At 51.0% G+C, this 20,996-nt stretch overlaps 1 protein-coding gene across 5 annotated transcripts in view; it reads right to left on the reverse strand.

The window, feature by feature from the left end:
- Positions 1–20,996, reverse strand: part of TUB (TUB bipartite transcription factor) — a 145,187-nt gene that overhangs the window by 20,593 nt on the left and 103,598 nt on the right. For all 5 annotated transcript variants that reach the window (XM_038764317.1, XM_038764315.1, XM_038764316.1 and 2 more), the window contains 5 exons: positions 12,271–12,322; positions 11,826–11,988; positions 10,226–10,381; positions 3,961–4,128; positions 1,171–1,292 (listed from right to left, as the gene is read on the reverse strand). In XM_038764317.1, the coding sequence (XP_038620245.1) occupies positions 1,171–1,292; positions 3,961–4,128; positions 10,226–10,381; positions 11,826–11,988; positions 12,271–12,322 (661 nt within the window). The remainder of the gene's footprint in view (positions 1–1,170; positions 1,293–3,960; positions 4,129–10,225; positions 10,382–11,825; positions 11,989–12,270; positions 12,323–20,996) is intronic.

Raw genomic sequence — 20,996 nt, forward strand, 5'->3', positions numbered from 1 at the left:
TGCTCTCCCGCTCTCTCCAGAGCATTTTGTGCAGTGCCCTGCCCTCAGTGGATGATCAGGCAACTCTGCTGCTCAATGGACAGAGCAGGAGAGCCTGGGCACTTGGAGCTTCTCAGGCAATCCATCCCTTCCAGGGATGCTCTAGACTGTGGGCAAGGAACATGTCTACCAATTCTGTTCTACTGTTATATTGTAGTCTTCCAAACACTTAGTACAGTGCTCTGCACACAGTAAACCCTCTATAAATATCACTGATTTACTGACTGATTCTTGTGCTGGGCCTCCTCTCCTTCCCAGATTCCAGCAGGGTGATGGCTAAGAGCCACAAGGATCGGGTATGGGCTCAGTTTGGGCCCGTGAGGATCAGGGGAACAGGGTTTGGGGGGGGGGGGGGAGAGGAGGAAGAGGAGGAGGAAGAGGAGGAAGAGGGGGAAGAGGAGGAGGAGGAGGAAGAGGAGGAGGAGGAGGAAAAGGAGGAGGAGGAGGAGGAGGAGGAGCAGGAGAAGAAGGAGGAGGAGGAAGGGGAAGAGGAGGAGGAAGAGAAGGAGGAAGAGGAGGAGGAGTGGAGCTGGATAATCTATACCTTGGATAATCAGCCCTAGGTGGCAGTCAGTTGTGAGTGGGTAAAGGGGAGGAGTGGGGTGGGGGAAAGAGGGCAGGAGAGGGCAGGAAGAGAGAAAGGAGAGGGTGGGGAGAGAGAAGGGAGAGGGTGGGGAGAGAGAATAATAATAATGATGGTATTTGTTAAGCGGATACTGTGGGCTAGGCACTCTACTAAGTGCTGGTATGGATACCAGCAAATCAGGTTGGATACAGTCCCTTGTCCCACGTGGGGCACACAGTCTCAATCCCCTTTTTACAGATGAGGTAACTGAGGCACAGAGAAGTGAAGTGACTTGCCCCAGGTCACAAAGTAGACAAGTGGCAGAGCTGGTTTATAACCTACTAACCCATGAACTCCCAGGCCCGTGAAGGGAGAGAGAAGGGAGAGGGTGCGGGGGAGAGGAGAGAGGGGGAAGGAAGGGGGTGAGGAGAGAGAAGGGAAAGGGTGTAGAAAGAGAAAGGGGAGGGCGGGGAGAGAGAAGGGATAGGCTGGGAAGAGAGATGGGAAAGAGCAGGGAAAGGACAGGGAGAGAGAGAGGGAGAGCAGCCCCCACCAGGAAGCCTCACCTTGCTGGACTTCTTGCTTGCAGCTGAGCCCGGGCGGGTGTTACTGTTCAACTGGGAGGAGCTGGAACTGTCTTCATCCTCCTCATCCTCCTCTTCATCGAAGTTGATGCTGCTGGAGATACCTGGGAAACGGGTGTTTGTTTGTTAAAGGTACTTGTCAAACACAATGTGGGCCAGGCACTTTTCTAAGTACTGGGGTAGATTCATTCATTCAAACATATTTATTCAGTGCTTACTGTATGCAGAGCACTGTACTAAGTGCTTGGGAAGTACACCAAGTTAATCAGGTTGGACACAGTCCACATCCAACATAGAGTTCACAGTCCTAATCCCCATTTTATAGATGAGGTCACTGAGGCACAGAAAAGTGAAGTGACTTGCCTCAGGTGACGCAGCAGAAAAGTGGCAGAGCCGGGATGAGAACCCAAGTCCTTCTGACTCCGAGGCCCATGCTCCATCCACTAGGCCATGGATGGGGGATGAGTGCGCGGAACAAAATCCACCCATTCCGCTTCCTCGGTCCCACTCCCAGCTCCTGCCTCTCCGCTCCCACCTCCAGGAGGCAGGGAGAGCCCGTTACCCCCCGAAAGCCGCTGGGGAGGGAGCAGGGTCTCCAACTTGGGCCTTTCCATCATCATCATCATTGAAACCCCCTACCATCTCACACTCGTCATGGACCCTGCAGAACCTGGGACAGGCTGGGCTTGGCTCAGCAATCGCTCTTCATTCAGTCGTATTTATTGAGTGCTTACTGTGTGTGACCCCTGGCCCACGTCCTTCCCCTGGCCTGGAATGTCCTCCCTCCACACATACGCCAAACTAACTCTCTTCCTCCCTTCAAAGTCCTACTAAGAGCTCACCTCCTCCAGGAGGCCTTCCCAGACTGAGCCCCCTTTTTCCTCTTCTCCCCATTGCCCCCCTCTGCCCTACCCCCTGCCCCTCCCCACAGCACTTGTATATATTTGTACATATTTATTACTCTATTTATTTTACTTGTACATATTTACTACTCTATTTTATTAATGATGTGCATATAGCTATAATTCTATTTATTCTGACAGTTTTGACACCTGTCTACATGTTTTGTTTTATTGTCTGTCTCCCCCTTCTAGACTGTGAGCCCGTTGTTGGGTAGGGACCGTCTCTATATGTTGCCGACTTGTACTCTCCCAAGCGCTTAGTAAAGTGCTCTGTACACAGTAAGCGCTCAATAAATACGACTGAATGAATGAATGAATGAATGAATGAATGCAGAGCACTGTACTGAAGGCTTGTGAGAGTACAACACAACAATAAACAGACACACAACGCCCACCACCACCCATCTCCACCACCACCCGTTTCTTGTTTGGAACAGGATCTGAATCGGCTCCAAGATCTCCCAAGAGCCCTGGCTGAGCCCTGATTTTCTCCTGAAAGAAGGCCATCCCAGTGACCTCCATTACCCTTCACGAAGCAAATGGGGCTGGGACCTCCTCCTCTCAGGGCAGACCCCGTGGGTCAGTGCCCAGACTGGGGCTGGCAATTGGTTCTTCCTCGTGCCAGAGGTAGTTGCTCCACCACTGGGTGGGCCAACGCCTCACCAAACAGTGACCCCCACAACCAGAGACAGGCCCTGTCCCCTCAAACCTAGGAGCTAGAAATCTCACAGAATCAGTAGCCACACAACAGGCCTTCGGGGTCCCCAAGCCTGCGGCGGGGGTGGGGAGGGGGGATAAAGGAAACCGGGTTGGTTGTGTTGGGGTAAGTGGGTTCTGCAACTTGCTCCATTCTAATCAGGGAGGGCTTCCTGGAGGAGATGGAGTTTTGGGGACCTCCCACGCTAAGGAGTGGCCTCCCTTGGAGTCTCCTTCTGGGCTCCTGTGAACTTTCTGCGGCTTGGCTTCCGCTTCCTTCTTCCTTCACCCAGCAGAGAAGTCTGTCTTTGGGCTGGGACGCATCCTGCTCTCTGCCCTAGCCTCCAAGGTCCCTGCCTCTGCTGCTCCCACACTGTCCCTGTGGCCTTCAAATAATAATCATAATAATGATGGCATTTGTTAAGCACTTACTATGTGCAAAGCACTGTTCTAAGCCCTAGGGTAGATACAAGGTAATCGGGTTGTTTCACGTGGGGCTCATAGTCCTAATCCCCATTTTATAGAGGAGGTAACTGAGGCCCAGAGAAGTTAAGTGACTTGCCCAAAGTCACACAGCTGACAACTGGCGGAGTCGGGATTTGAACCGATGACCTCTGACTCCCAAGCCCGGGCTCTTTCCATTGAGCCACGCTGCTTCAAACCTCCTCCTGCTTCTGCCCAATGTCTCCAGAGATGGAGGAAAGAGCCCCCCTGTCCTGCCCTGGCTGGTAGGGGCACTCTAATGCACAAAGCTCCAAGACACTTGGTCCCTCCCCCTGCCCCCACCTAGCCTGGGGGTTGGATATGGGGGTGGGGGAGGGTGTGTGTGTGTGTGTGTGTGTGTGTGTGTGTGTGTGTGTGTGTGTGTGTGTGTGTGTGTGTGTGAGAGAGAGAGAGAGAGAGAGAGAGAGAGAGAAAATTTGTGTGTGCATGCAGCATCTCCCCAGTCAAGCGATATCTGAGATTACCAATACATCCCCAGGGAGGCGAGGAGGCGGCCTGACCCAGCAGGAATGGGGTCTCCTCCTCCACAGAAATCACCCTCTGCCTACGCAGGGCTGGTGGCAGAGGGATGACTAGGATGACCTCCGGGTCCTGTCATAGAAGCAGTCTGCCCAGAAAAGAAGGCGGGGCCATGGGCCTCGGAGTAGGGGGTGGGGTGCTGGCCACTCACCCTTCTTCTGCATTGTCACTTGGAGGTCCTGCTTGCTCTGCTCCTGCTGCTGCTGCTGGCCGGCCCCAATGGCCGTGCTCTCCTCTTCCTCATCATGGCTGAGGCTGTGGACGCGGCTTCCGGCCTCCTGCCCCTCGTCCTGGAATGCGGTGGCCGGCCCATCGATGCCTGTCGGACATACGAGAGCCGCTGACGCCGGCCGACCCACCCACAGGCTCCCGGGGACCCTCTGCCCCTTCCTGGTGGCCCGGGCCTCCAGCTGGCAGCAGGGTCTGTGGACCACCCCAGGGCAGGGTGGCCAATGGGAACGGGAGCCAGACTACAACCCCTGTGGGGTCCTCTGGGAACTCGGTACAGGTGTGTCTTTGGGGCTCAGCAATTTTAGACCTGTTTTAGGGGAAACAGGGAGGATGGGTGAAGTGGAGACAGGAAAGGAGGAAGTACTGCCCAGGTAGCAGAATTCCATGACACTACTAAATTAACTTCCTTTGGGAACTGTGTCTGTGCCTTTTTTTGTGGTATTTGTTAAGTGCTTACTACGTGCCAGGCACAGTTCTGAGTGCTGGGGTAGTTTCAAGCTAATCAGGTTAGACACGGTCCCTGTCTCAAAGGGCTCACAATCTCAATCCTCCTTTTACAGATGAGGAAACTGGGACAAAGAGAAGTGAAGTGACTTGTCCAAGGTCACACAGCAAATGGCGGAGCTGGGATTAGAACCTAGGTCTTTCTGATTCCAGGCCCTTGCTCTATCCACTAGGCCACTTGGCTTCTTCCTTTCACACTCTTTGTAGCAATAAGTCAAGTGCGATGCCTCTAGTGGGAGCTCTATTTATGTTGTGGATGATTGAGTGGATGTCACCCATACCTGTTCTGTTAATCATATCAGTAACATTTACTGAGCGCTTCCTGTGCCTCAGAACTGTACTATGTGCTACAGAATATCCAACAGAACTAAAAGTCACAGTCCCCTCCTTCACAGCATAATGCTCACAGCACTTAAGTCCATTTCCATAATTAATTCATTTATATCAATATCTGTCTCCCCCTCTAGACTGTACGCTCACTGTGGGCAAGGAACATGTCTACCCACTCTGCTGTATTGTACATGCCCAAGTGCTTAGTACAGTGCTCTGCACTCAGTAAGTGCTCAAAAACTACAATTGATTGATTAATCTAATGGGGGAGATGGACAGACACAAAGTTTTGGAAAAAACTAGGGAATGGGAAAGAAAATGACTAAGTTGAGTGACCTCAGTTCCTCCAGGGTGCATTCTGACTCCACGTTTTGGCTGGAATGTTACAAAATGGGGAACTTTTATCCACCCACATGAGCCCACTTAGACACCATGTGCTGAGTCCTGGAAGAATAGATTTGTGTGTATGTTTGTAGCACCCAACCCAATGAATGTTACAGTGCCAGAGTTCCTCAATGCGGGTTTTTTGCCAGAAGATGACCCCACGTTATAAGAGGACTGAGTAGATGTGAATTGCTGTTTATTTTAATGTCTGTCTCCCACTTTGGACTGTGAGCGCATTGTGGGCAGGGAATGTGTCTTCCAACTCGGCAGTACTGTACTCTCCCTAGCGTACTGTACTCTCCCCAGTGCTTACCACAGTGCCACACAGTTTGTGCTCAATAAATACCACCGACTGATGGATTGGTAAGAATGGTCAGGTACACACAAATGCAGAAGTGGCTGATGGATGACACCGCCAGGGAGGGTTTCCTGGAGGATATGAGATTTCACGTGGGCTTTAGATGGGGCGAGCTGTGATCTGGCCAATAGGAAACGGGAGAGAGTTCCAGGCAAGGGGAATGGGTGGCCTAGCAGTCGGAGATGGGGAAGTAGAGAGTGAGGCACAGTGAGAAGGTGACTTTGGAAGGGGCAAAGGGATGGGAGCTAGGGAGTAAAAGGAGAAGACTGCCTCTACATCAGAAGAAGAGAGTACATAGACAGCTTGGAAGCCAACAGCCAGGGATTTTGTTTTTATTTTGTTTTTTAAATAGTATTTGTTAAGCAGTTACTATGTGGTAGGCACTGTACTAAGCACTAGGATAGATACAAGTTAATCAGGTCAGATGCAGTCCCTGTCCTACAGAGGGCTCAAACAGATATAATTCTGTGGGAAAGCAACATGGCCTAGTGGAATGAGCACAGGCCTGGGGGTCAGAAGGACCTGGGTTCTAGTCCCAGCTCTGCCACTTCTCTGCTGTTTTGGGCAACACACTTCACTTTTATGTGCTTCAGTTCCCTCATCAGTAAAATAGGGATTAAGACTGTGAGCCCCACATGGGAAATGGACTGTGTCCAACCTGATTAATTTGAATCTACCCCAGGCCTTAGAACAGTGCTTGACACATAGTAAGCACTTCATGAATACCATCATCATCATCATCATTTTACAGATGAGGTAACTGAGGCCCAGAGATGTGAAGTGACTAGCCCAAGTTCACACAGCAGACAAGTGGCTGAGCCGGAATTAAAACCCAGGTCTTTCTGACTCCTAGGCCCGTGCTGTATCCACTAGGTCACGCTGCCTCTTGTTTTCTGCTTCTCTGAGGCTCGGGCAGGTTGCCATCTTTCTCCAAAGATCTGGAGAAATCCTGACACAGGCAATGCCCGGAGGGAAGTGGACCCGACACCAGGCTGGAGGGTCACAGAGTTTAGAAGGGAAATCCTAACCCTGCTTGCTGGGCAGGGGACGGCTGAAGGGGGCTCAACTCTCCACTCTGAATGCCCCAGGTGGAAGGATGTGGGATCAGAACACAAGATTCCCTGTCAGACCCAGACAAGTGAGAACAATTCCTGTTAATTCCATCATCTGTTTCCCCGGGGGGTGGGGAGGATGCAATTAGACAGAAAAAAAATTAAGCAACAAGATAGAAGCAAATGGCAATCGTGTTCCAACTTAGCAAGGAAACTGCACTCAGTGGCTCCTAGGTTGGCCTGCTTGCTTTACTCTAAAATTACCACGAGCTGTGGAGCTGGGAAAATCCCTTGAGTGGGGCCATACCTGCCAAGTGTCCGGAACATTTAGCATCCCTGTCCCAAACCACTTTTTGGCCTAAATTGTACACACACTGAACTTGATCTGAAAAACCCAGATGGTTTGGGCCAATGGGCATTTAGGCCTCACTGAGCCAGTTAATGAATCCGTGTCAACCCACACTCTGTCGCAAACATACAGACAAGGCAGCTCACATGCTGGTATTTCCTGCCAAAACACATATGCATCGGAACACATCCTGGGTCACAGGAAAAGTAATTTTTCCAGATAAAAGCAGCTTTCCCCCAGGCCCGGACACTCCTCACGGCAGGCCACAGCTGCCTCCAAGCAAAGCAAGAAGCAAGTGAGGGGGAGAGGGGTCTCATCCTGTTTCTACTCAGGGTGCAGCCAACACCCCAAACCTGAAGGTCGAGGGGCTCCCCACAGCCCTGGCCCCTGGGGCCCAGCAGGTAAGTTAAGGGTGGACAGCCAGCAGTCACCCCCCAGCCCAGGGAAATAAGGGACAGGCCTGTCCAAGAACTGGATTTGGTGAACACTGAGGAGCCCACTGTCCCCGTGCTCTTCCCTCCTACAGACTCCCAACTTTCTTGTCCCAAAGAAGCAGCTCTATGTTTTTCCTCCTTCAGATACTAACTTTATCATCAGAGAAAGCAGTGTGGCTTAGTGGATAGAGCACGGGCCTGCAAATCAGAAGGACCTGGGTTCTAATCCCAGCTCGGCGATTTGTCTGCTCTGTAACCTTGGGCAAGTCAGTTCACTTCTCTGTGCCACAGTTCTCTCATCTGTAAAATAGGGATTAATCAATCAATCAATCAATCGTATTTATTGAGTGCTTACTGTGTGCAGAGCACTGTACTAAGTGCTTCGGAAATACAAGTTGGCAACATACAGAGACGGTCCCTACACAACAGTGGGCTCACAATCTAGAAGGGGGAGACAGAGAACAAAACAAAACATGTTAACAAAATAAAATAAATAGAATAGATATGCACAAGTAAAATAAATTAATTAAGAATGTGAGCCCTAAGTGGGACAAGGACTGTGCCCAAACTGATTACCTTGTATCAACCTCAGTGCTTAGAACAGTGCCTGGCACATTGTAAGTGCTTAACAAATACCACAGTTATTATTATTGTTCGAGAAGCTGCCTCAATGGTGTTCCCTTCTGTAAACTTCCAACTCCCTCAGCCCACAAAAGTGGTCCCAGTGATGTTTCTTTCTTCCAAAACCAACTCCCTCAGCCCAGAGGAGCTGCCCGGATAGTATTTCTCACTTTGCAGTCCTCAGGGTGAAACCCTGCCTGGGGCTATGGGGGACAGGAATGTAGGAATGGAAATTTTTTTTTCCTATGGTATTTGTTAAGTACTTACTATGTACCAGACACTGTACGAAGCACTGGGATAGATAGAGGCCAATCGGACTGGCCACAGTCCATGTCCAACATGGGGATCCCAGTTTTAATCCCCATTTTAGAGATGAGGTAACGGAGGCACACAGAAGTGACTTGCCCAAGGTCATACAGCAGAAAAGAAGCGGAGAATTCGAACCCAAGTCCTTCTGCCTTCCAGAGCCATGCACTATCCACTAGGCTGTGCTGCATGCTAACCCCATGGTCAGTAGCCCCCTGGGATCCCAAGAGGTGGCTTCTCAGCTTGGGCCTGGGCTGGCGAACAATCGGCTATTAGGCCGAGGAGGCTGGGGGGAGAGGTCAGAGGTCGCATGGGTGTCCCAACACCGAGTGTCCCCATTCCCGGGGCCAGAGAGGCAAGGCCCACTGGGAGCCACGTAGTGCCACGGCTTTGTGGGCGTACAGGTCATTCATCCCACGTCCTTCACATAAACCCCCAAGATTGGGATCCCTTCTGGAGGCCCCACCCCCTACCCACTGGGGTGTCATCAGTGGCAGAAATTTTCCCCTCATAAAGGGTCCCTGCTGCTATTTGGCCTCAAATCATGCCTTGTATACCAGGAACTGCCCAGCTTCCAGTGGATGGTGGGAGGAGAAGGGAGTGTCACCAAAAGTGAGAAGCAGCATGGTGTAGTGAATAGAGCCCGAGCCTGAGAGTCGGAAGGTCATGGGCTCTAATCCCAGCTCCGACAGTTGTCTGCTGGGTGAGCTGGGCAAGTCACTTCACTTCTCTGGACCTCAGTTCCCTCATCTGTAAAATGGGGATTGAGATTGTGAGTCCAATGTGGAAGAGGGACTGTGTCCAACTCAATTTGCTTGTAACCAACCCAGGGCTTAGTACAGTGCCTGGCACGATAGCATAGTTATTATTATTACCATAGTGGGGTCCATCAACGTCCCCTTCTGAGGGGAGGCAGCTGCAGGGTATCCACTTAGGGCTTCAGAATGGGGACACCCTGCCTTAAACTGCATCCACCCCAGAGCTTGTCCAGAACAGCCATGATCATACATCCCACCAACGCCCTAATTTCCCCCTCATGGACCTCTTCTTCTAGCCCTGGGCAGCCCCCTGGTCCTCTGCAGCAGCGTGGGGACGGGGGTCAAACCCAGACCTAGCTGCCAGGAGGATGAAGAAGAGGAGAAGGAAGAGGAAAAGGAGGAGGAGAGTGAGAAGAAAAAAGAGGAGGGGGATGGGAAAAATGGAGGAGGAAGGAAAAGAGTGGGAGGGGAGGGAGCCAGAGGAAGAGGAGGAGCAGGAGGAGTGGGAGAAGGGGAAAGAAGAGGAGGTGGAAAGGAAGGGGGAGGGAAGAAAAGGGGGAAGGTGGAAGAGGAGGAGGAAGGGAGGAGAAGAGGAGGAGGCGAAAGAGGAGGAGGAAGGGAGGAGAAGAGGAGGAGGGGAAAGAGGAGGAGGAGGAAGGGAAGGAGAAGAAGGGGGGGAAGGAGGACGAGGAGGAGGAGGAGGGGAGAAGAGGAGGCTATGGCAGTATTGTGACTCAGTTACTGTTACCTTGGCCCGGGCTGACCAACCCAGTGCCTAATCGAACACTGGCCAAGCCCGTCCCAACCAGCTCCCAAGACTCCGGAGAGGCAGAGCCACCCAGCCTGCTCCAGCTCTCCCATCCTGCGACATCCCCTCGTCTTCCCCGACCTCCACCCCTTCCTCTGCTCTCCACCCCACGCCCGTCAAAGTCGCAAAGGGACACCTGACACTCCGCAGCTCAGCCTGGCCCCAGGCCCACCAAGCCCCCGGGGAACCAGGCCTTGTCCTTCCGCTCCCGGCCAGAGTACGGTCCTGCGGCCAGTAGGGCATGGGGTGGGACTTAGGGGATGGGGGCAGGCGGGCCTAACCTTTGTGCTTCCCCTTTTTGTCCTTCTTGGCTCCGCCAGTCTGATCTCCGGCTGCCCCGGCCCCGGCCACTGCTGCCGCCGCCTTGGCTCTCTTGGCCGACTTGGGTGCTGGGGGCTCCACTCCCACCTTTATGTCTTCCTGCTCAGCCTCCTGCACTGCTCAGCACAGAGACAGGGCCAAGCCAGACAGCAGAGAGCACAGATAAGACAGAGACCACATCACACCAAACATGACACAGAGAAACAGAAAGAGGGAGAGACAGAGAGGAGAGCAGTGAGAACTGGGTAGGGTCCCAGGGCAGCAGCAGGCTCAGCAGCATCCAGGGGCTCATCTCCCCCCCAAACCCCTTGCCAGTTAAGACCCCAGCCCCCACCCAAAACAGTAAGTTCTGACCCCCACCCCCCCTCCAGCAGAAGCACAAAAGGACTTCAGGTCCCAGAATCCTTTAGTTCTTTCTTCTCCTCATCCTGCATAGTAGTGGAAGTAGCATTTATTCATCACCCTCTTAGTCAGGTGCACTGTACTAGGCACTTAGGAAGTAAGACTAACAAGGTGACATGTAAACTCCTTGTGAGCTGGGATCATGTCTACTAATTCTATTGGATATCTGCTCACCATTCAGCCCACACAGGCCTAAATTCTTCATGGGTCTCAATGCTCATGTGCAAAGGGCCCAGTATGCGTGCCTCCATTCAGCTCACAGGTGGACACCAATGTGTGCATAACCTCAGGCATGCACACAGTGTCTATGAAATATACCCCAGCCAAGGAAGAACACACACACACACACACACACACACACACACTCTCTCTCTCTCTCTCTCTCTCTCTCTCTCTCTCTCTCTCTCTCTCTCCCTCCCTCCCCCCTCCCTCCCCGCCCCCTGCAGGCAGTCAGCTTAGACAGGCCGGGTTTCATTTGAAAAAACCCTGACATGCACCTCTCTGAACCCGGATGATAGGACTCAATGACCTTTTGACCTCCCTCCTCGCTCTACATCTGGTACCCCAGGAATCAGTCAGGGCAGGTCCTCTGGACGCAGAGTGGCTGTTATTGGCACATTTCCCCAGAGCTATCCTGGGCCCTGTGGGATGAAGGGCTTCCTCCTTCATGGCCCCCCTTTTATGCCTGGGGCTCCCCAGCTGCCCTCAACTAGGTCACTCTCCCAGGCTACTGGGACTTGGGGAGCACTGGATTGAGGGAGCACTGGAGCCATCCCCTAAGCTCACACCTATCCACTCTCCAGACAAACTAGGTGTGAACTTCAAATTCCTTTGTGACACGGCAGCACCTGAAAGGCTGGGAGCTTATTGATTCCCTCCTGCTCACTGAACAGCAGAGATGCTGATAGAATCAGGGGGTCCCCGATGGCCCTCCCTGCCCCTCTTCCCAATCTCCCTGCCATTCACCTGAGAGACCAGCTTGGAATCCCAGGGGATGCTCTCGGCTTGGGTTGTCCCCGCCCCACTTCCCAGTCTCCCGCCATCTGCCCAGGGCCCCACCCTGGGGACGCAGGGGGCTCCAGGGGGAATTGAGGCCCCAGCATTGAGAAGACGACAAATGGATGTTGCCCGGGCAGGCCAAAGGGGGGGCCTCCTCACCGTGGAAGACAGCGCTGCTGTTACTGTTGAGGTAGGACTCCACCAGGGGGGCTTGCTCCTCCGACTGCTTGGCCCGGCGGGCTCTGGCCCTGCTGTCCGCGTTGGACTGAACCATGAGGGGTTCCTGGCGCTTCTTCTTCTGCTTCTGCTCGAGTAGTGCCCGCTACCAGGGGGGTGAGCAGGGGAGGGGAGAAGCAAGAAAGACCGCTTGATGGGTGGGCAGGGCCGGTGGCCCACCGTGAGCTAGGCCCCAGCTGACCCCCTAATCCCCCACCCACCACTGTGGGCCTGTCCCTCCAAAATGACCACACCACAGCTGGCCTGGCCCCACTCTGGGGGTGGGAGGGGTCTCTGGGATGCAGGGGTGGGCTATGGGGCTGAGGCAGGGATCTCCCAGCCTCTCACCTTCCCAGCCAGGAACCCAAATCAGCCCCCCAATACTCACCTGCCGGTCGAGTTTCTGCTGCCGCAGGTTGCTGCTCTCATCGTCTAAGACACTGCGAAGGCAAGGGGATCCGTTAGAAATGTCAAGGCCGGGAGAGTTAACCAAGAACAGATGTCACTGGGGGCCAGCTCGATGCCAGCCTGCAGGTCTGGGAACAGTCCAGGGGAGCAAGCCCCGCAGGATAAGTGGGAGACATGGAGGAGTGCTGGCCCCGAGGATCCTCAGGAGAACTCGGTGAGGGTTTTACCAGACCCCGCAGGGAGACAATGACCGAAGAAGCCCCGATTAGAGGACTGTGAGACTGAACGGCCCTGCAGCAAGGCAAGAAAATGCAGCACAGAACGAAGTCTAGGAGAAATGAGAACAGCGTAGCCTAGTGGAAAGAGTCAGTCGGTCAGTCAATAGTATTTATTGAGTGCTTACTGGATGCAGAACAGTGTACTAAGTGCTTGAGAGAGTACAATATAACAATACAGACACACCCCCTGCTCACAACGAGTTTACAGACTAGAGGAAAGAGCACACACCTAGGAATCAGAGAATCTGGGTTCTAATCCCAGTTTGGCCACCTGCCTGCTGCCTTGAGTAAGTAACTTCACTTGTCTGAGCCACTGTTTCCTCACCTGTAAAATGGGGAGTAAATCCTACTCTATCCTACTTAGACTGTGTGCCCCCTGTGGGACAAGGAACTGTGTCAACCTGATGATCATGTATCTACCCCATAGCTTAGTACAGTGTTTGGCACACAGTAAGCTCTTAGCAAATACCATTAAAAAAAATTACCCTGCCTCTGACCATTTGACCACAGCTCTCCCCACCCTCTAAACCCTTCTAATCCCACCCCTCCAGGCAGCCTTCCCTGAATAGCTTGTCTCATTCATTCATTCATTCATTCAATCGTATTTATTGCGCGCTTACTGTGTGCAGAGCACTGTACTAAGCGCTTGGGAAGTACAAGTTGGCACATATAGAGACGGTCCCTACCCAACAGTGGGCTCACAGTTTAAAAGGGGGAGACGGAACAAAACCAAACATATCAACAAAATAAAATAAAGAGAATAAATATGTACAAATAAAATAAATACATAAATAGGGTAATAAATGCCTACAAACATATATACATGTATACAGGTGCTGTGGGGAGAGGAAGGAGGTAAGGCAGGGGGGATGGGGAGGGGGAGGAGGGGGAGAAGAAGGAGGGGGCACATCCTCTCCTCCTCTCGGGGTAACATCCCCCAACTCCCCCCTCAGCACTCCCAGGCCTCCTTCATGCCTAGGTCCCCTCACCCTACCCAAATCACTGCTGCAGGGACTGACTGACGTACCCTACTACTGAAACACTTATCTTTGAATGATAAAAATGTCATTTATTAAGAGCGCACTACATGGCTACACATTGAAGTACAGTAAGACAACCAAATTGGGCCCAGCCTTGGACCTCGCATGGGGTTCACAGTGCAAGAGGGAGGACTGTGAGCAGGTATCAGTGTGGCCTAGTGGAAAGAGCACGGGCTTGGGAGTCAGAAGCCCTGGGGTCTAATCCCAGCTCTGCCAATTACCTGCTGTATGATCTTGAGCAAGTCACTTAATTTCTCTCAATAAATACCATTGACTGATTGAGTCTCTGTGCCTTAGTTCCCTCACCTGCAAAATGGGGATTCAATGCCTGTTTCCCCCACACTGCCTACTTATGTTGTGAGCCCCCAGTGGGACCTAATTATCCTGCATCTACCTCAGTGCTTGGCCTTACAGTAAGCGCTTAACAAATACTACAATGGTTCATATCCCAGCTCTGCTAATTGTCAGCTGTGTGACTTTGGGCAAGTCACTTAACTTCTCTGTGCCTCAGTTACCTCATCTGTAAAATGGGGATTAAGACCGTGAGCCCCAAATGGGACAACCTGATCACCTTGTATCCCCCCAGTGCTTAGAACAGTGCTTTGCACATAGTAAGTGCTTAACAAATACCATCATTATTATTATCTTATCACTGTTTTATAGAGGAGGAAATGGAGGGCCAGAGAGGTTAAGTGGCTTCCCCAAGGTTGTACACCAGGTCTGGGATTAGGACCTGGGTCTCCCAAATCCCTCTCAGGGTTGCACCTGGAGAATTTCCAGTACTCTACCAGTCTTGGCTACGGGAGGGAGAGTCAAGCAGAGGCCTACTCATTCCATTCGTAGGGTATGTCAGTGACAGGTGAATGGAAGGCAATCTGCTACAAGTCAAAACTCACCCATGCTGGGCAGCAGCAGCATGGGAGAGAGTTGATGGCGAAGACTCAAGTTTACTGCATGGAAGAAGGCAATGGTAAATCACTTCCATATTTTGACCAAGAAAGCTCTATGGATACACTACTAGAACAATTGCAGATGGAGAGTAGGGCCATCTGGAAAAGATGTATCTGTGATGTTGCTATGGGTTGGAAATGACTCAACGGCATAAGACAAGACAAGAGGTCCCCTGACTTGTTCACTTCCTGTCCTATGCTCGCTCTCTCTTTCCCCAAAGCCACAGTCACTCAATCAATCAGCGGTATTTACTGAGAGTTTACTGTTTGCAGAGAACTGCACTAAGTTGAGAAAGTACAATACAACAGAGTTGTAACCCTGCTCCCTGCTCACCGTGACCTTACAGGCTTCTGAAACAGCTGGGGGCAAATTAGGTCTCAAGGAAAAGCCCGGCCAAAAATGGCTTAGTTAGGGTTTCGATCCTGTTCCTGTGATCTCTGGCCCTGAAGATCCATTCCAATTCTCAGCCACAAGATTCCCACCTTGGGAGTCCTCGACCAATAATAACAATATCTGGTGAGCACTCGCTAAGAGCCAAGCACTGTCCTGAGCACTTGGATAGATGCAAGATAATCAGGACAGACACAGTTCCTGTCCCATGTGGGGCTCTCAGTTTAAGGGGAAGGAAGAACTGACATTTCATTCCATTGGCAGATGAGGAAACTGAGGCATAGAGAAGTTAAGTGAACTGTCCAAGGTTACGCATCAGGCAGGTGGTTGGGCTGGGCTGTTTCCAAGAGACCACACTGCTACTCAGCCCACTAGTCCCACTGCTGGCCCTTCTGGAGGGAGGGAGAAGGCCTCTTCTCACTGCCAGACACCAACTGTCCAGTTCTTCTCTCCTTCTTCATTCTTGGCATTTGCTTCTGTATTTGCTCTCCTTGCCCCATACCAAAAGGAAACATCAACAGCTCACTATACCACAGAATTAGCAGATACGTTCCCTGCCCATAACAAGCTTTCAATCTAGAGGATAAGGATCAAATTGAAAATAGCAACAATAATAATAATTGTGGCATCTGTTAAGCACTTATATGTGCCAGGCACTGTATTAAGCACTGGGGTAGACACAGGTTTATCAGGTTGGACACACTCCCTGTCCCACATGGGACTCACAGTCTCCATCCTTATTTTCTAGATGAGGTAACTGAGGCCCAGAAAAGTGAAGTGACTTACCCGAGGTCACACAGCAGACAAGTGGTGGAATTGGGATAAGAACCCATGACCTACTGGGTCTCATTCCCATCATCTATCCACTACAAACCAATAGAAAACCATAGGGATCCCAGGCAAAGTATAGGTACCCCTCTCCACAATAACTTTATTTTGATTAGCCATATTCATTCACACCTCCAGCAGTAGGGGATGGCTAGAACACCAAGCAAGTGCAGCAGTGGAAAAGGGAGGAAAGAAGGGAAAATCAGAGCATGTTTCTGGAGTGGAGCATGGCATCCAGTTTGTGCTCTGCCCCTTGGTACCCGGTCAGCTGGAATTACGCCTGGGCCTACAGAACTGGGGCCTGAGCTAGCCCCGGGAAACTAGTTCCCGTTGCTTCCTCCAGCTGAGGTTGGCTCACCTGCCCATCCAGATGGGCAACTTGCAGAGATATACAAGGGAAACCCAGTTACCTCATCTGTAAAATGGGGATTAAGAGTGTGAGTTCCATGTGGGACAGAGACTGTGTCAAACCAGATTAACTTGGATCTACCCCGGTGCTTAGAAAGTGCTTGGCATATTGTAAGTGCTTAACAGGGACTTATTAGCAAGGAATAATAATAAAATTGGGAAAGAAGTCCAGTTGATGGCCTGTTTGCTTTACCCAGCCCAGCGCTGTCTCCGGCTTTATATCTTGCTGAGCTGGAAGGAGGCCGAAGATTCATGAACAGCCATTGATGGGTGTCTGGGGATGTTTGTTATATGTAATTACAAGGCGGCGGGGGTGGTGGTGTGTGTCTGTGTGTGTGTCTGTGTGTGCAAGTAGCAGGCGGGGAAGATTGAGGGAGCTGAGTCAGCAGGCCGTCAGAAGCCACAGATGAAGGAGAATGAAGCATATGGGGAAGCAGATTGATGCACGTTTTCTCCAGACAACGTTAATAATGTGACCGAGCTGGAAGAACCGTGTGGGAGACGGAGGCTCTAAAAGGGAACCACAGGTCCAAAGCGGGTTTAGAGTTCTCCGTGTGCTGGGCCGATTCAGAAAAATCCAAAGCGGAGAGAGGAGGCCCCAGGCAACCCCTGGATCAGGGTGACCAGAGAGCAGAAGGGAGGCAAAGTCTAAAGCATTACAGCACAATCAATTGCTACAGCTGCCAATCGGGACCCAATCCATGACTAACATCAACCCATCAGTGGCCCCACTGGCCCAGACCTCTATCAAGGGCCGTGGCGATCGGAGAAACCCTTTGGCCCGGGAGACGGTGAGCGGAAGGCTGAACCAGCGGAGCCTCCGCTTCTAGAGTGTGGTGAACTTTCCCAATCGACACTGCCTCCTGGCATCCTACAGAAGTAGCCCGGGTAAACCAAGTACCTCCTTCCTGGATTGGTCCTGGGCTCTTAATAATAATAATAATAATGGCATTTATTAAGCACTTACTATGTGCAAAGCACTGTTCTAAGCACTGGGGAGGTTACAAGGTGATCAGGTTGTCCCACGTGGGGCTCACAATCTTAATCCTCATTTTACAGATGAGGTAACTGAGGCACAGAGAACAAAGTCACACAGCTGAAAATTGTGAGAGCCGGGGTTTGAAGCCATTACCTCTGACTCCAAAGCCCATGCTGTTTCCACTGAGCCATTCTGCTTCTCCTGTCTCTTGACACCAAAACATTAACTGAGTTGATAGGCCGACGTTAGGCCTATGGAGATCTCATTTCTGACTTCCTCGCTGTTCCGAGCCAGATGGGCTGGTGGGCAGGCAGGAGAGAGGGCTACTGGCTGGCCAGGACACACCCAGCAAAGCCTCTGCTCCCAGTCTCTCTGCCCTCCCCTCCGCTGCCTCCCCCAAAGCCCTGCCTCTGAAGTCAGCTGGAGAAAGTCAAGAACCGATCTGTTAAATGAAAACATCTGCGCAAACCAAGGCTGACATCTCTGTGGCTCCTCCAATAACAGAGCAGCTCTTAAATGCCACTCATTTGGCTGAACGGAGCTCTGGGCCCAGAAGGACAGCTCAGGAGTTGGGATTAGGGAGTTAAGTGGCCTTGTCAGTCCCCAAAGGCAGAGAGATAAGAGCAGGCCACACCCCCTAGCTTCCTGAGAATTTGGATAGATGGAGCCTGGGGCAGTCCAGACCTAAGCCACCTCAGCAGGATGGTGTCAGACCTGCTGTGGATGTTGCCCTCCTCCCCTTGCCCCTGCCATCTTGCCCTTCTATTTTTCCTCCTTTCAGTAATTTATTCTGAGTCTGTCTCCCCTGTTAAATTGTCAGCTCCAGGAGGGCAGGGGGCATGTCTTTTCCTTCTATGGGACACTAGCAATCAATCAATAGTATTGATTTAATCAATCAGTTGTATTTATTGAGTGCTTACGGTGTGCAGAGCACTGTAAGAAGCACTTGGGAGAGTACAATACAACAATGTAACAGACACTATTCCCTGCCCACAATGAGCTTTCTGCTTATTATAATAATAATGACGATGGTATTTGTTAAGCATTTACTGTGTGCTAGGCACTGGTCTAAGCACTGGGGTGGATACAAGCAAATCAAGTTGGGTTCAGTCCCTGTCCCATGTGGGGTTCAAAGTCCCAGTGCCCATTTTACAGATGAGGTAACTGAGGCACAGAGATGTAAAGGGACTTACCCAAGGTCACACAGCAGACCAGTTGTGGGGTCAGGATTAGAACCCATGACCTTCTGACTCACAGGCCTGTGCTCTATCCACTTCATCATGCTGCTTCTCATTAATAATTGCGGTATTTGTTAAGTGCTTACTGTGTGCTAGGCACTGTACTAAACGCTGGGGTGGATACAAGCAAATCAGGTTGGACACAGTCCCTGTTCCACATTGGGCTCACAGTATCAATCCCCATTTTAACAGATGAGGTAACTGAGGTCCGGAGAAGTGAAGTGACTTGCCCAAGGTCACACAGCAGACAAGTGGCAGAGCTGGGATTAGAACCCACGACCTTCTGACTCCCAGGCCTGGGCTCTATCCACTGCACCACGCTGCCTGATCTAATTCTGCGCAATGCACAATATGTGCAGAGGTTATTATGTGCAGTGTGCTGTACTAAGCCACTGGGAGAGTACACTGCAACAGAATAACAATCCCATACCGAGCTAACAATCTAGAAGGGGACACAGACATTGATGTAACAAAATAATTTATAATTTATAACTGAAATGTAGAGAGAGAGGTGCTGTCAGGTTGAGGATGGGGCTAATAACTTGATTTTATATACTGCTTTCATTCCCGAAGCATTTTCAACTTTCTTCTCTCCTTTCTGTCCTCACAACACCCCTGTGAAGTAGGAAAAGGGAGCTATTATTATCCCCATTTTACAGATGAGGGAACTGAGGCCCAGAGAGGTAAGGTGACTTTCCCAGGGTTACTGATCAGGCTGGTGGTAAAGCTCTGGGTAGAACCTGTGACTCCCTCCCCCCAACCCATTCTCTATCCATTACATCCCTCTGCCTTGTGGCTTGCTGGGAAAGAGCATGGGCTTTGGAGTCCGAGGTCACGGGTTCAAATCCCAGCTCTGCCAATTGTCAGCTGTGTGACTTTGGGCAAGTCACGTAACTTCTCTGTGCCTCAGTTCCCTCATCTGTAAAATGGGGATTAAGACTGTGAGTCTCATGTGGGACAACCTGATCACCTTGTATCCTCCCCAATATTTAGAACAGTGCTTTGCACATAGTAAGCGCTTAACAAATACCATCATTATTATTACACAGAGTGGACCCTCTCGTGAACACCAATCAATCGATCAGTTAATCAATCAACCATATTTATTGAGCACTTACTGTGCCCAGAGCCCTATACCTGAGAGCTTGGGAGAGTAAACTGTAACAGAGTTGGTGGACAAGTTCCCTGCCCTCAGGGAGTTTACAGTCTAGAGGGGGAGGCAGACATTAAAATAAATTACAGATTTGGATTCAAGTGCTGTGGGGTTGAAGATGGGGTGAATGAAGAGTACAAATCTAAATGCAAGGGTGTTGCAGAAGGGAGAGAGAGTAAGAAAAATGAGGGCTTAGTTAGGGAAGGTCACTTGAAGATAACTGATTACTATCACGGAAGCAGACTAATCTGTAAGCTTATCGTGGGCAGGAATCACGTCTCTCAAGTCTACTGAATTCACTACTACTACCGAAGTCACTCTACTTCTCTGTGCCTCAGTTCCCTCATCTGTAAAATGGAGATTAAGACTGTGAGCCCCACGTAGGACAACCTGATTACCTCGTATCTACACCAGTGCTTAAAACAGTGCTTGGCACAAAGTAAGCACTTAACAAATACCATAATAATTATTATTATTACTATCATTATTATTATTACTATACCCTCCTGGGTGCTTAGTACCCTGTTTTGCATACAATAAGCACTTAATAAATACCACTGATTAACAGTATGGATAGTATGGGCTTTGCACATAGTAAGCGCTTAATAAATGCCATCATTAGTAGTAGTAGTAGTAGTAGTAGTATAGCACTTGACCCATAGTAAGAGCTTAACAAATAGCATTGTTATTATTGTTGAAGTTATTGTTATGTCCCCAGAGCCTGCCCTGGACCCCATCCAAATCCCAGGCCGCCCTGAGAGGCTGGGAGGGCGTGGGTTGTAGCGATTCCTCGGACTCTGTGCTCCATGGCTGATTCTCCAGCATCCTGGAGGGTAGGAAGAGGAAACTGTCTGTCTGAGGTGGATGGCGGTTAGGGGAGTTGGCCAAGAGGGAGCGGGACAGGGGCCGGAGAGGGGCGTTTTTGCTGACAGAGGACTAGAAGGATGAGGCATCCTCTTTCCCATCCATAATCCGTGTCAGAAGACCTGGTCAAGCGCTTACAGAAGCAGTGTGGCTCAGTGGAAAGAGCCCGGGCTTTGGAGTCAGAGGTCCATGGGTTCAAATCCTGGCTCCGACACTTGTCAGCTAAGGGGCTTTGGGCAAGTCACTTCACTTAATAATAATAATAATGTTGGTATTTGTTAAGCGCTTGCTATGTGCAAAGCACTGTTCTAGGCGCTGGGGGGAATACAAGGTGATCAGGTTGTCCCATGAGGGGCTTACAGTCTTAATCCCCATTGTACAGATGAGGTAACTGAGGCACAGAGCAGTTAAATGACTTGCCCAAAGTCACACAGCTGACAAGTGGCTGAGCCGGGATTCGAACCCATGACCTCTGGCTCCCAAGCCCGGGCTCTTTCCACTGAGCCATGCTGCTTCTCTATAGCCGCTTCACTTCTCTAAGCCTCATCTGTAAAATGGGGATGAAGACTGTGAGCCC

Source organism: Tachyglossus aculeatus, chromosome 22 (genome assembly GCF_015852505.1).
Source record: "Tachyglossus aculeatus isolate mTacAcu1 chromosome 22, mTacAcu1.pri, whole genome shotgun sequence".
Lineage (NCBI taxonomy): Eukaryota > Metazoa > Chordata > Mammalia > Monotremata > Tachyglossidae > Tachyglossus > Tachyglossus aculeatus.